The 16387-nt window shown below is 45.2% G+C and overlaps 1 protein-coding gene across 4 annotated transcripts in view; it reads right to left on the bottom strand.

Moving 5' to 3' along the window:
* LOC135388165 (SAM and SH3 domain-containing protein 1-like) overlaps nt 1–16387 on the bottom strand; it is a 187256-nt gene that overhangs the window by 45908 nt on the left and 124961 nt on the right. For all 4 annotated transcript variants that reach the window (XM_064617541.1, XM_064617542.1, XM_064617544.1 and 1 more), the window contains 3 exons: nt 7263–7415; nt 7079–7194; nt 442–492 (listed from right to left, as the gene is read on the bottom strand). In XM_064617541.1, coding sequence (XP_064473611.1) covers nt 442–492; nt 7079–7194; nt 7263–7415 — 320 coding nt within the window. The remainder of the gene's footprint in view (nt 1–441; nt 493–7078; nt 7195–7262; nt 7416–16387) is intronic.

The following is a 16387-nucleotide window of genomic DNA, read 5'->3' as shown; positions in this document are numbered from 1 at the left end:
CACGCACCAGCGCACACCTTCACATGGTAACAGCCAATGGGACTGTATACGGAGTTACAGACACGTGCCTAGGTAACCCAGTCACCTGTATGCAACTCCGTACGGTCCCATTCGACGCTAGCGTGTCATTCTGAGGAAGGAAGCCGCCGGTGCGTGTTCCGTAAAACTTTTGTCCAGCACTGTGAAACTTGAGCTGGGTTTACAAGCAACTGTGAAACTACGCAGTCCACGTAAACTGCCTGTCCGCTGCTTTACATACATAACTTGCGAAATGAAATTCCCACGCCGCATTTTCCGAACAATGTTTTCCTGAAGAAATGTCGAACTGTAAAGCCAACGAGCAACTTTTGAGGTCCTTTTTGATAAATGTCCGCAACACAATGACATTCCCCTTACACAATCAGCGGACGACGGAGAAATAATGGGAGAAATGAAACTTACCTCGTCCCTGTTCTTGTGGTTGCGCAACCGTAGCGTGTCTCTCTGCCGTAGCTGCAAACAGGAGGAGGACCATTGTTATACAACAGACGGAAATAATGGCGTCGCACGAGGTGAAAACGCCTCTCGGCGGGCAGCGATGCCACACGAGATACTGCCACATTTTCGCAAGCAGATACCCGTGAAGGAACTTAACTCAGAATATATGCACAGTGAAATGCATGGGAAACGGCGCAAGCTCGCTGAGCCTTCTGGGTGGTCTCAAGAGTGTGGGGAGAATGGCAGTAGCGTGTCCCTCACGAGTTCCCACGGAAGGCCGATTTGTGCTGGTGTTCGAAATTTAGCACCCTCGTACTGTTTGGGACACGGTTGTCTAAAATCCCCAGCCCGTGGCGAAGCGATCCCCTATCGGCGATGTCGCGCACGAGCGAACTATACCAATGCCTTCTCTGAGGGGAGGCCGCGCTCTTCTGCTCTCCTTAGCAGACGAGGCCTAGTATGCGACGGTTCTCTCCCCCGACAGGTGGCGGTGCGTGGCCTCCCCTCGTGGGGAGCCTCCATGGGTTTCCTCCATGGGGCTCCTCATTTGTACAATTGCGATTGAGGGTGCACTTGCGACAGGAGCATGTCGGTAAAACAACATGGTTTTCAAGCAAAACGGCACCAGTGCGACCTACGTTTCCATTTTTTTCTATTTCTATTCTATTCTATTAAATGAGATGTTGAAATAAAATCTGCTTGCAATTAACATATTTCTATTGTCTATACGCACTCCCATGTTTACTATAGTAAATCGTTGGTCGAGTGATGCAGTGATGTGTTTAGACAAACATTACAAAGCATTAACAACATATTTTATAACCCATGACCAGCTCTACTAACATATATAACAGTTTTGCCACGCCAGTATCCTTCATTCCGCTTTTACCCTCTTCCTGTCGCGAAAAAACCGAGACAAACGCAACTACGCCGCTGACGCCCAATGCGATGTGGGAGTCAAAATGGCGGCGCTCGTAGCAGACGACGGAGTTGTCGCCTCCCTGAACAGGGGACGCACATGGAGGGTCCCTATCCTCTCGCAGAGCCCCCTCGGTGACCGTATTGGTACAGTTCCTTCGTGCGCGACATCGCCAATAGGAGATCGCTCCGCCACGGGCTGGACCCTTATAAAAATGATTTTCCAGTTTGTATACAGGTCTTAACCAGGATGTATCCAGCCTATTCAGTCCCAATCTAGCAGATAGAAAGTGGATTAAAACTGGATACAGGATTTATTGAGCGCACTGTATACATTTTCTATACAGGAATTCCTAACCACTTTGTAACCAGCACTTATCAATTTCTCTACAAGAACACTCTATACAGATAACACAGAAGGGACAAACGGAAAACCCAGTCTCGGGAAAACCCAGTCTCGGGTTTTCGTCATGACTCTATACAGATTTTATACAGAAATCTCTGTCCGTTTTGTAACTAGTTCCTATTCAGTATTTATTCAGCCGTGGTATTTTATGACTTTGTGAACCCCATCACAATGTACGCACATGCAGTACTAAAAAAAGAATTTACTACAAGGAATCTTACTCCATTTCTTTTTTAATGGGCCATGCCATTGAGCATTCTTTCACAAGCGCCTTACATTGACAGAGACTTCAAAATCGTTTTTATCACTGTTGCTGTGCCACGGGTTGAGGTTGTGTATCTACGCACCAGAGTCTCGTGTGTTGTTGGTCGTACTGTAATCCCAAACTTGCATCTTGTGTTCCGGTGCTGGGCTCAGCATTTGTAAAATACACGTACGCGAGAACAAAGAATTCGAACAATTTTGCGGCTATCTGTCCACCCACGACAAGCAAAAATATTCTATTCTTCCAGCTTGCCCCGAGTGTTCTCCTGCCTCGTGCAGAACAACTTTTCTTCACGTTCTAAAGAGAAAGCTCTAAACATCTGATACATCGTATCGTCTACAAGAGTGAAGAGCTTGAAATGACCATGGTCATTTCAGTCTCCTTCACTAACTGTGCGATTTCACTAACTGCACTTCACTTAAAATGTACAATTCAGTACAGGAGGAAAACTGCCGTGCACGGCAGTTTTCCTCCCTGTGCTGAAGTCCGAATTGTTAAGTTTGCAAGACATATGCAGGACATATAAATCTTTTCCAAGAAAGTAAATTACCTCACGGAATAAATGATGGCTGATTGCTTTCTCAAATGCTACGTTAACTCTCCTTTGGTTTGAAATTTCCTGTGGTGCACAGAATGTGGTGCATGACCATGATAAAGTCAATACAACCATATACAGGGTGTTCCAGAAAACGTGCCATCGAGTTATGAAAAAAAGAAAAATTACACCACCTATAGTTCCATGCAGTAAACGGCATTTGTTCTTACTGGGATTTTGCCACCTGCTGATGCAAATGTCGTGTAACGTAAGTTTAATTATATAAATTTTTGCGAGCTTAAGTCAGAAATTTGCAAGTAAACGTCACTTTTTCACCCCAAATGTGAAGAGCGTGTCTAATGTACTCAAATTTACGATAAATAATTCAGGAGCTATACCAACGGAAAAAATTACCGAACATCATGCTCTACGGAGCTCCCACAGGATAGCGCACGATGAATCTTTCTGCACAATCTTTGTCAGTCCGACGAATCCCTTATGAAAATGATTTTCTAGTTTATATACAGGACCTATAGAGAATCTATCTATCGTGTCTAGTACGTGTCAATCTTGTGCATAGGAAATAGATAGCTGTATAGGGTTTTTAACTGGTAAACTCTATACAGTTCCTATACAGTCTTCAGATTCTAGAATGTATACATTTTCTATACAGTCTCTATAGAGCTAATACTAGCTGCCCCGAAAGATCTTATTTACGGACATGTGTTACTTCTTTTTTGCTGTACATTTGAAGAACACACTAATACATGTGATATGTGCATGTATGAATATGGATACAAATGTTAATAGCAATATTGAGACTATCACTTCAGGCAACGTGAACGTTTACCGTTTAGTACTTTTTAATGTTGCACTTGACGAACTGCTGCTGCTGCACTGTGAGAGGAAAAGGTATAAAAAGCGTATGTATAAAAAAGGTAAACCAGGGCGGAAGTACAATTTTTGTACCTATTTCAACTGTCGATACCATCGTTTAAACCACTGATAGCAGTAGCTAATCGTATCGTACGTAGCTAACCGTACAGGGCTGGCTCCATGCATGCGCAACGTGCAGCACCACATTAATTTGGTGTGGAGATTGTGCTGGGTTAGTTCGAGTAATTTGAGTAATAAACACAGTCCTTAATGCAGTAATATATTAACCAGTTGAAGGAAATGTTTTTAGTGACTGTTATTTGCTTTAGTGACTGTTATTTGCTACCGAAATAACAATCTATGCGTGCTCTCCTCACCCGTGTGGTTGAATCTCGAGCTCAGACGGCTCCACATGTGGCCTAGCCATTTCGTTACGTGTTCTATCTGTATTTGTTCCTCTGCAAACACGTCACGTTGTGCGTGTGCAAGGGTTTCTTAGAGTCACAAAATTTAGTGACTCTCATGTTTCCCTCTTGCTTTTGTTTATTTTACGTATTTCTTCGGTTCTTCTTCTTATTATTATTTTTTTTTTTTGGAGTGCGATCGCACGCAGTGGGTGGGATGTGGCGGTAAAATAAATAGAAGATTCCTGGTTTTTGAAATATAAAAGATTTTCGAACTACTGCCATCGCATAGGCGGCGCAAACAATGCGTAGTCAACCAGTAGTCGAAGCTGCATCGAAAATGAAACGAGATTCTATTCATATTCTATACGACTTGTAATATGCTCTACAATTCCTACAAAATATCGTTTCCAGCTTCTACTCAAATCTGCTATCCAGTTTGTGTTTCTATCACCAATTATTGAAAGGAACCACATTGAAGCCAGATAAATGCTGTATACACAATTTCATGTGTACAGTATGTATACATCTTACTGTATACAGTCAGTTTAGAATTTGTAACTAATATGTATACAGTTTCTACATAATTTCCTTTCCAGTTTGTATACATTTTGGCTACCTAATTTGTAACTACTCCCGCGCCCATTTCTTAGAAGAAACTAGGTTGGAGCTGTATACAATATGTATCTACCTTTAACCCACCCAACCCAGGATTTTGCATACAGTTTGTATACAATCTGGAAAACTTTTTTCATAAGGGGAGATTTTAGACAACCGTGTCCCAAACAGCACCTTGACCGGCCAGTACGTTATACGTTACCGATAGCTCCATCCCTACATGGTCTTCTCGTGTACCCTCAAATGCGGGATTGATAACACTAGCTTACGATGCCGTTACCAGATAACCCTTTGTTTGTCTGTTGTTTTGTTTTGGGAGTAGCAGAACTAGTCAGGTGACAAGTTCAATTTCTCCCTGGTTTTCTTTTGAATAATCAATCAATCATTACCTTTCCCTCCTTTTTTTATAATCAGCACATACCCCCCGCTTTGCAGGGTCCTCAATATCAGCGCCTGCATAATCGTTTTTGAATATTTATTTTTTAAATCACAAAAAAGGTGCAGGGCAGTTAGAAAGACGACGCAACAACACTGACGAACCAATGATTTCATTGCACACAAAGTTCCTCGTGTCCCGCCTCCTTCTCAAAGTCCTCTTTCTTAGCGACTTATCCCTTTTCAATATGTATCTTGCGGGTCCTCTCAGGATAGATATTCTCTTTTCCTCTTTGATAGCTTGTTACTCATGAGGTCCCTCAGAGTCGGCAGTAACTCGATACCACTCATCAGTCACCCACTTTGCGATCGGAGCAAAAGAACTTCTATGTTCATCAGTGAGTTTTAGTATACCGTACGCAAAGGTGACAGCGTACGTTGCACTAAAACTGACTCTTATTACCACATATGTTCGACACAAAAAAAAAGAAAAAAAAAAGAACGATGTCCCGGGGAAATCTGAAGCAGCTAGGAAACAAAAGAACGTTGAAACTATCGGACAGAATGCAAACAACTCGGATCACGGTCCTCGGGCTAAGAGTTAAGAGTTAAGAAAATAAATGGATACGGATACACTCAGTTGTCCCTTAAATTTGTTACAAGAGTAGCGAAAACTACATTCCGGCCTTTCGGCAAGCTACGCAATTTAAAGCAGGTCGCGTACTGAAGAGGAGCGTGAGAGCGAGATCAAAGGTGCAATATTATGTTACAGAAATACAATTTACAAAGAAGGTGTCATGCTACTGCTGCGCCTCTGCCCTCCTCGCCTTACTGAGCAAGCGTAATGGACGCTGTCCGATAGTTCGCTCTCCAAGCGTCGATTCGTTGATTTCTGTTGCAGACGGTAGTGTATTTCGAACTTTATCATGTCCGTCCATTAGTTTCCCGTAACTTGAGCGACATTATTTATTGTAGGCATCTTAGAGCAACAGGATCCACGCAAGTAGGCTTTCCCTCGTACGACGCGCGTGCGGCGTCTGAGAACAATGTGACGTCAAGGGGGCGGTCCGTTTCCCCGGCATCGAGAAGCGGCTCCCTATCGCCTGCCCTGAAGCAACGTCACGAAATGTCATGCGAGCCGACCGCCCCTTCCCGTAAAATGCTCCTCCCCTGGCGCTCCGGCCGCGCTGCCAATGCCCACAGGCAAATACTGAAAGCTCGGAAAATACGTCGATTTCGAACGAAAGGGATTGACGGGAAGTTCATTGTCTATTGCACACGTCCAGCACGTTTTTCGTTTCTTTCTTTTTTTTCACTTTCGTTAGGGAGCGAACTATCCCTTTAATCGCATACATGTCCGAGCTAACGAAGGGCACGTGATACCGCACGTGCACGGCGCCCTTCGCGCGATACGTGAAGGGCGTGTCATTCTTGACAATGGTGTAGAGCTGGGCTAGTTGGTACGACATAACCCTCTGCCTTTGTCTGCTTTGCGCTGTTTTCTACTTATGGTGCACCATACGTCAGGCGCAATGTGTCATGTGCCCATCTTAACGAATACCCTGGTCCACGTTAGCACGTTAGATGTGTAAAGGCTAGTTCACAAATAATGCGGGGACGGTGAACGACAACGGCGGGGACGGTGAACGACAACGGCAAGGCGACGTACTGTTGTCGCTTGTCGACGTCGTTGACACTGACTCTTTCCCCGCCGTGGCCCATAGACGGCCCCACTGGTCGCCTCGCGCAGCCGTCATACGAGGCAGCCATACGCAGCGCTTATTGGTCCACGGAGCTTGGGCGAGGTCAGGGCACGGTAAAAGTTAGCCATGTCAGTGTCTCAACTCTCTTTTGTCGTGCCGCGGAGGCAGCCACAACAACGAGGAAATGGCGCGATTTGCCGTGTTGTTCACGGTCGCCGTCCGCCGTCGCCGCATGTGTGAACTAGCCTTAAGCGATTAAGACCAAAGTGATAAAGACGCAAATACAAGCACGTGACAGTGTTGATCCAAGATGTGATGTGATGTGAATAAAGAAAAAAATGCAAGATCGCAAGTCTCTGCACTTGTTCAGTCACAACGATGCATTTCTGTCATTGAGGAGCTTGGACTTACGGGGCGCGTCAAGATGCACACCAACAGCTTTTTGCCTGACCTCACCACAAACTTGTTTGGGAAATCAAGAATTGAACTGAATTTACTTACCCTCTGCACAGCTTGTTCCATGGTAAGCTGTCCGTCCCTGACTGCCAACATGAGCTGGACACAGTGCTCGTCACCCAAAAGCACATCTCCGGGCTGCAGAGGTGGAAGGCACGCTCCTACAAAGACAGTCCCAGCGAAGGCATTAGAATGAGCCATAACTAAAGCAGAACCGGGACAGTGCTACCTGTCGTCGGCGGGGCATCGGATGCCTTGGCTGCTCCTCCAGCCCGGAGCCTAGCCATGTGTCGAGGTGAGCTCTTGTCTTTCTTGCTACCTAGTGTCCTGAATAGCCGGCTGAAGCCACCCTTCTTACCCCGACCACCTTCGGTGCCACACTCTGCAAGAAAAAGAAAACATGCGTCAGTTCAATGACCTCCTCAGACCTCCTTCTTATCACACATATCGGAATCGCCTTAGCTATCACATATGTGTACGAGTCTCAAAGTATGTATGTCGCAAAGACTCAGAAGAGTTTCAGAAGATTGATTGATTTGTAAAAGAGAAAGATTGAGACGTTAATCCAAGGCCGCTCCTGCCTGGCTACTCCAGGACGCGTTATTTAGGATTCGTTATAATATGTAAAACAAATGAAGGAAAAGGAGGACGAGGGCAAGAAATAAGGGAGGAAACTACAAACATTTGTACACTTTGAAATAGAATAGATGAAGGCATCACCACAGAACTTGGCCACAGAGGCCACAGTGCAGGACAGTTCAAGTGCGAAAATCCCAATGCATAAAAAGCAAAGCGCGTCACAGGGTGTCAAAGAAGTATAGCACATGACAAGTGTGATGCATTCACGACACTTCACTGGGGCTTAATAGGTCGCACGTTAGTTCAATATGAGTTTATTGTTGTTGAGCTAGACATATGGGAGCACGTAGACGACCCGGCGACTCGGTGAAAGACAATAAGCACTGTTTCGAGGAAGGTTCCTGTAAGCAGGAATCTTCACACCCGCAAAGAAAACAAAAATATTCTGATATAACTCCTTTCGGCTTGACCCAAGGCGAACTTCTCTCCTCGGCGCAATGATGCCACGACCGCAACTGAATTACAACGTAATTATGCTCTTCGTATCAGGAAAGGTAAACCATCTCTTTGGGCTACTTATAGTGTGAACTGCCGTATCGACAGGATCGTTTGCTACTCATCTAACTACTAAGTGGTCCCATTCGTGTTCTGTAGTCACGCACTCCGTGAGCCAGATTTTACCGGGCGTTCATCGATGCTGTGTGCTTGCGCTACTCCTATACGATCTTCGACACTGTTGAACATGAGAGAACTGATGTTCTGAGGCTGGAACAACATAGAAGGGACAATCACGTAGTACAAGGCCTCAAGTTGCCTAAGAAATTAACGATAAAAGTTGGAAGTCACTGAAAAGGTTAGCCAGCTGTGGGACTCGAGCCCACATCTTCTGGATTACCGGTCCAGATCTCTACCGGTTCAGGGCTGTAATCCAGAAGATGTGGGTTCGAGTCCTACAGCTGGCTAACCTTTTCAGTGACTTTCATCTTTCATCGTTAATTTCTTAGGCAACTTGAGGCCTTGTATGTGATTGTCCCTTCTATGTTGGTCCAGCCTCAGAACATCAGTTCTCTCATGTTCAACATTTGCCGCTTGCGTCGATCCCTGTCGTATGAATGTGTGTATGAGTGTGCACAAATGTAAGAGTGAAAGGAGGATGAGTGAAAGAGAGAAAGACTGGTTTGTCCCTTCAGATGACGCACCCTGGAAGTCGCTAAGAAGGCGTGTTAGCTTTGCGCAATTCGTAGAGCCCTGGACCGGTGATCCAGAAGACGTGGGTTCGAGTCCTACAGCTGGCTGACCTTTTCAGTGACTTTCATCTTTCTTCGAAACTGTGTTTACAAGACGTACCAACGGAAGGGTTTGCCGGTGGCGCTAGCAAAGCGCATGAGCGCGTGTGATCCACAGTATTTGTTGATGTGAATGCATAGTATGCTTGCGCCTATGATGTGCGTTTTACTGTCCTGGACCGTGTTCACAGAAAAATGAAGACACACACACACACATATAAATGGGATGATGACGTGGTGGGTCATTCACCACCGTTATGGTGGTACATTGCCCCATTGCGCTTGTGGAAGGGATGAGAAAGTGATGATGGAAAGGTGACCTTTTAGAGTTCGTCCATTAGTCGAGTGCTGGAGAGGAACTCAGCAACAACTCGTAGACATTGAATCTGATGTGAGGGGTCCGACCATGGCCCGAGAATTTTGGCCAAGTCGAAATGGCGTTGATCGACGCGCTGCAGAGCAGTTTCCATTAGGGCGCGATCGCGATCGTACTGTGCGCAGACCAGGAGGATGTGATGAAGGTCACCGCGCACACCGCACATGGAACAGAGGCTGGATGCGCCGACACAGAGGAGGTGTTCGAAAGCCGGTGTAAAAGCCACATGCGGTGGAAAACTGTGGTAAAGGAACGTAGCATCCGGCGGGGGAGAGTAAGGGACAACGTGGGGTCAACGGAGTAAAGCAGAGAGAGGATGATGATGAAAAATGAAGAGAATGACATGGTTTATCGCGTTTCTCGAACAATGACCTAAAGGAGGAGTACTATAGCGGTCAACCGAACCGTATCTTGGAGGTTCTGGCAGATATAACGAACGTGCGTTTCACGAAGGTTCCCCGGCTGAATAATTCGTCAACAGGCAGTGCTATAGAAAATCTTTTTTTTTCTTATGGTCATCATCCCTGAAACATCGGCAAAGAACTGAGCAACGAGCGACTCATTTGCCATACGCTCATTAATTAAATAAAACTCCGAACTTTCAGATTTCACTTGGGACGAACCTGCGTTTTATCGATCCGAAAAATATTTCAGGAAGATACCCGCGTCGACGCTCGCGTAATTAATTGGTTTCAGTTTCGTATTTCCTGGGCGGAGCGGTGAACCCCAATGCGCTCTTTCGCTCACCTGTCCGGCTGTCAATTGTGTGTTCATCCGCCTGGTTCACACGCGGAACTGATAGATAAGGAACAGACACAGAGAGGCTTCCGTGCATTCGTCATCATCAGGATAAAGGCACGCTACGCGGCTATTCCTTATCTTTCTTTACTACACCCTTTTTAGCAGCAACAGGGCTCCTGCGTGAACTCTGAACATTAATCATCATTCACCATCTTCTTCCCCTCAATCAATGGGATAGGGTGCCGCCTCAGGGGTGAAACGTCCCACTACATCATCATCATCATCATCTTATTTGTTCGTCGTTTGTGAAGAATTCAATCTCTCGATATTATTTTTCTTCATCAACATCAACTTATTTCTTATTGCTCACCCCATGTGTGTTTCAGGCGGATGAACACGTAATTGGCAACCGGACAGCTGAGTAACAGAGTGCATTGGTAGGTTGCCCCGCGCAAGAAATATGTAAACAAAAGCCAATTAATTACTCGAAAACATCACTAAGTGTAGACGTTTTTTTTTTCCTGGAACATTTTTTACGGAATGTTCCAATCTGTAAAACAGAGGTTCCGAAAGCGTCCGAAGCAAAATTTACAAGCTTTTTTAATTACTAAGCGTATGCAACTGAGCCGCTCACGGCTCAGTTCTTGGCTGATGTCTCAGGGATGCTCACTGAAATGAAAGTTTTCCGATAGCGCCACTTGCTTACGAATTAGTGAATTAGTTACTAATACAGCCGCGGGATCTTCGTAAAACACAGGCAGATATTTAGATATTGGCTTCTGCATCCCATGCGAATTATACTTTAAGTATAGCTCTGCGACCATCCATTATTTGTAAACTCAAAACAAAACAAAACAAAACAAAAAATTGTACGAGTGAGTGCTTGAAGATTTCACGGAGCAAAACGCCACTCGACACTCAAGTCACTCAACAACAAGGGACACATCATCCCAACCTCTACACATGTACAGTTGCCCTCGGGCTTAGGCGTAACACGGGAGCGTGCGGTCTGGGTTTGCGCAGACGACAGTGCCGCGTAGCGTTAGCCTCTGGGTTTGAGACAAGGCGAAGTCCAAGACGAAGGTCCGGGAGCTCTGTTTGAGGCATACACCGCCTCACGCGCTCCACGGCGCCCACGTACAGCTAAGTTTGACGGCGAATGTACATCTCTGACCGATACTAAAGTGCGAAACTAAAGTGTGGAACCACAACACACAACTTTCCGTCAGTTGTAAAGGCATTCACTGTGCATTCATACATCACCAGTTCCCCAAATTATGAACATTTACCAGCAAAACCGGAAAGAAGCTGTGCACCAGAAAAGTCCTAGAACGGACTCAGTCTAACCACAACGGTTATGCTCATGGCATAACTATGTACCAGTATGCTTTTATCGGCGTACAGGTACAGGCAGCAGCCGGTGTGCGCATCTATCACAGCGACGGAAAACAGTGACACAATCACTTTGGAATTCATCAGCTGTTTTCCCCCCACGTTATTTCCCTCTGTGCGGAGACCTCGTGTGGAGGAAACCTTGTCCCGAGCACCTGCTTCGACTTTGAAGAATCGCAATTTCTCCCAATGAAAAAACAATGAGCACACGTGAGTAGCAGCTGCGTGTTCAAACAGCGCTGTGATACAGCCGGGTGCAATGGCACTGGATGTTGCGAAGCTGAACGCGATTACTGACATAGCCTATACACTTTTGCAGGGATATGTTTATTCAAAAAACAAAGGGAGGAAAGGTTAAGTCAGGCGTAGGCAGACTTGCCAGGCTAACCAATACGCAAACCTTCGTAAATGATGTTTCGTAAGTAATTGAACTGAAAGATACTCTGAAACGTAATTGACTGGCAGCTATATGTTCAAGAGAAAAGTAATTACGGTTATTCATTATGTTATTATTATATTCATTTCCACGCATAATTTTGATGTATAACTTTATTCTTCCCTTAATTAAATACCTTTCTGATGTCGGGTAGGGTCCTGCGACCACCGCGGGGAAGCATTCCATGCAATCATCATATTTATGTTGTATTGCTGTTGTTCTTCCCCTACAACAACAATAGATAAATTAATGATGATGAATGGAGAAATTTGCCCATGGGATGCGGCCCACTACCCAACCCACTACGAAAGCAGTACAAGTAGGGAAATATTTGTCTCGACCCTCTCTCAAAATTGCTTGGTCCCTCCCCTGGCCAACTCCAGCCCGCCAACGCTATGCCCTCAAAGCTCTCTTCACCTTTCTGGATACCACAGGACTTCGATCCTTATTGTGAAGGGGCTCATTATTTCATTCCCCGCATCACCACCAGCAAATGGGTTAGAGTATCGCCCCTGAATGAAACTCCCAATTCATCTCAAAATAAAGTTGTTGCTTATCGAAAGGGCAAACAAATTGAGTAGTAGAGTAGGACGGCTAGTAATCTTTGCTATCAGAAACATAAGAGCATGCCTGAACTATGGGGCCGCAAAAACATCACAAATTTAGAGACCGGCATACAAATGCCGCAGGAAAACGGTGGAAGACAGCCGCCTTTTCGCATGCAAAGGGGAACCAGAGGGAACTTCAGGTGCACTACAAATTAATTGCAAAATTAATGAAGTTACAGTCACGACTACATAATATCGAAAGTAGTTTCGGAAGTAATTAATCATTGTCAATGAATCGTAAGTATTTACTTTACCCGTGTAACGTAAAGTTCATCTATATTTTATTTATTTATTTACGTCAAGGGCCCTTCGGGCATTACATGACGGAGTGGTAAAAATTAACTTTTTATACACAATTCATACAACACAAGATTAAATACAACCCGATAAAAACGAAATACAAGATAATACACATTGAACAATACAATAGATGATGGTTCAAGATAACAGAAGTATGACAGATGCTCTGAAATCTTCTTTGTCGCGTGCGCGGACAACATGTTCAGGAAGGTTATTCCACTCTGATATTGTATGGGGGGGGGGGGGGATGATGATCCAGAAAAAGGTGATGAGCGGCAATGAGGGCGTTTAATCTTTAGTAGGTGATCTAAACGGGGAGAGAGATGAGATGCTGGATGTAGCAAACGGGCAAGATTTGACGCGTAGTAATACAGTTTCTGCAGGAGACATAGTCTGGATACACTCCGTCTTGTCGACAAATTGTGTGTAGTCCTAGCTGGTTCTTGAGCCCAGATACACTAATCATCAGAACAAATGAATCAGTTTGCACGGTACTGTACGCCTTCCAACTTTTTGGTGAGATAATCTTAAAAAGGATCCCAAATAGATTAGGCGTATTCTAGTTTTGGACGTGTAAGACTGATATAGGCAAAGTAGCAACGACACGAATTCGCTGGCTCACTGTTTATCAGGCAGCCAATAAGCTCGCCGACAGGATCGGCAATCCAGGACGACCCGAAATCGTCAACTCGTGCAACCAGAACACATCCACGGAGGAAAAGCGGTGGCCACAATATAAAGAAGATCACGACTGCGAAATTTCACTCGCACCAGGGAATGATGCGGGCACTACCTTTATTACTTCTTTTTTTTTTACGCCGAGTGGCACATGGCCGTCTGCTGAAACAAGTTCAGGTCAGAAACATCACGCCGTCATTGTTGTGCCACAAAAAAAGACGCGCGCACGAGAAGTCTGGCAGAAGTGTGCCTTCTCTGGAGAAGCACCATTTATAGACACACGTGCCAGATGTCCACGAGAAATGGCCTTAGGGAATGGACACAAGTCGAACTGTGTCTGGGAGTGTCTGGAAGTGATAGGCAACGGTACACCATTGCCTCCATGTCGATGCAGGTCTTGTCCAGTGAAACGGAGTCCATGCCACGTACAGCTCCAATCAACCTTAATAATAAATCTGGGGAAAATGTGGTCTTGTCCCCGAGCGCCATTACAGCAACACTTAGGGTCGTGAGGAAATCTTATTTGAAGAAAATTATTCTGTTAGTTTAACGCAAGGATTTTGTCCACTTAACATTCCCCCAGTGCCCCAAGGGTGGCCGTTATCGCGCTCGGAAATGAGACCGATTTTTTTTTTCTTTAGTGTTATTATTAAGCTTGACCGGAGCTGTACCAAAGAGTGAAGCTTTTAGAGATCTAGCTGATCTTACGGCCGGTTTGATTAGGCCTTCTTTATGGTTCCTAGCGTTTGCAAGACCCCGTTAGATGTATAGTTAAGTTTCATTTCAGTCACTTTGTTTCCGCACCTGCTAATGTCACCGGTCAAACAAAGTGAAAGATTCTGACATTTTACAGTCGCTTGCTTAAAACTTTAGGACTACCATGTTGAACTCCATCACTGTAACTCGTTCACCTGCTTTTATTTTCTGTGTGCATGCGTCCTGGAGTAGCCAGTTCAACTTCGTCGTGACTCACATCTGTTGTTGATCCGGTCGGATCAGTTCGGCTGCATCGCTGCAGGTGACGCTGTAGCCCGCGATACACCAGTGACCACAGTATAAGACTATACCCACATATCACCTAACCTGAGTCCTTGCTAATCTAGTTGCACCTAATCTAGTCCTTGCTCAATGGTTGCAAGAGCCGGACAACAGTTCGTCTACTTTCACTCTCAAGGTCAAAAGAAAACGATTGCCTTCCAATAAGCACGTAAAGCAAATGCAAAGCACCTTATTGTTATTCAGACCACGATCACAAAGAGCAGCGTCCCACGTGGACATTATGAAACAGGTAAAGACCATAGGAAAGCGGGTAAAAGACACTACGAGTTATAGCGGCGGAAGTCCCTAGTCCGGGTCTCCTATTGCAATTTGCGCACGCTACTAATACGGGCCGCATCTTCAAGCGCCCTTGTGTGAGATGACGACTACAACGGCCGTCAGGTGTGCCGGCTAAATGTCTTCGCCGTTCCTGCTTCTAATGTGATTGTGGCTTACGTGGACTGTCGGCACCTGAGCGAAAGAACGCAACGGGGCGCAACCGCCTCATTAATGGCAATGGCGGCTCGCGTTGGGGCTCGACCCACTGACCTCACTATGCTGCATGCACAATGCAAACGTTTGATTTACCAATGTCAAGGGCATCATGCTTAGCACAACGCTCCACAGGCCTTGACGGTTATCTGATGAACTCGTACGCGCCATACTCAGATTAATAACGAGTTTTAGCGGATAGTGCGCTATCACTCTGTCTACGCTACAAGATAGCTTTGCCACCATTACACATGCGCAGTGGTAGCGTACGCGAGGACGGCATGCGAGCGTACGCTATTTTTCAGGAATAGCTTGTGCGTGTACGGACTCTAAGAAAAAGAAAGGAGTAACGTGGGGAGTAACAGCTTCAAATCGACTAGATTGCAGTTACTCCCCATGTTAGTCCCCTTAGCCGAAATTTACTCCCCAGTACTCCAAATAGCCACTGAACTTCGCGAATGGTCTCCTGAATGCAACAGTCTATACGTAAATGTGTTCTTCGTGAACTTGATGGACTACGGCTATATAACTTAGCTATCTTAGTAATTTCCCACCCACATAGAGGAAAAAATAGAGCTTCTTCCTCGCAAAATTTGCCCTATATGCATGTCCCAAGATTTTATATCACTAGGCATATCACGCATGACGGTTTAATTCGAAGTATATTCATTCGTGCACATGAATTATGTACCTGGGACTCTTAGAACAGAGCGAGAACTGCAATCCTCACTCTGTGACATTCATTTTGTCCCCCGTGTATTTACTCCCTAAAGGGAGTAATTTTTGTGGCAATGCATTTAGTCACCGAAAAGATCAAAATTGCCCCCTTTTTTCTGAAGAGTGTGTACGGTTTTATTGTCCCACCGGCCATCGCAAATTGACATCCAGAAGACATCCTATTTATGTCACTTTCGGACAAAGATATTCTGACCATTTCGGTACGTCCTCTGGACATCGGTGGGTGTCCAAGTCTAAGGTGTCCAAGGCTACTCCTTGTACTTCAGCGTATCATTCGATTGATTTGCGCAATACAACAGCAAAGGTCACGTCTCATTCGTTAAGATCGAAACGCAAGTATGCTGGAAGGACAAGGTAGCGTCCGATTACGTAAATAAAATCGTACACTTCTTGCGCGTCGTCATTTCGGCTGTAACGGTAAGTCGTGCGATCCAGTTGCAGATTGCCGCTTGGAGACTCTTGCGGAGTGGAAATCGCGGATATCGTGAAAATGATTCGATTCCCGCATCGTATGCAAAGTAATTCCAAGAACAACTCCAAGTACACTACAACTTACTTGCAAAAATAATTAAGCTGCAGACACAATCACATAACAAAGAAAGCAAATCATCGAAGTAGTTAACTACCACAATGCTAACAGGGTTACTTGTAATCAATAACTTCGTATGTCAGGTTACGGGACACCACAGT

The sequence above is a fragment of the Ornithodoros turicata genome, chromosome 3 (genome assembly GCF_037126465.1).
Source record: "Ornithodoros turicata isolate Travis chromosome 3, ASM3712646v1, whole genome shotgun sequence".
In the NCBI taxonomy this organism is placed as follows: Eukaryota; Metazoa; Arthropoda; class Arachnida; order Ixodida; family Argasidae; genus Ornithodoros; species Ornithodoros turicata.
This window is presented reverse-complemented; position numbering and strand designations above follow the sequence as displayed.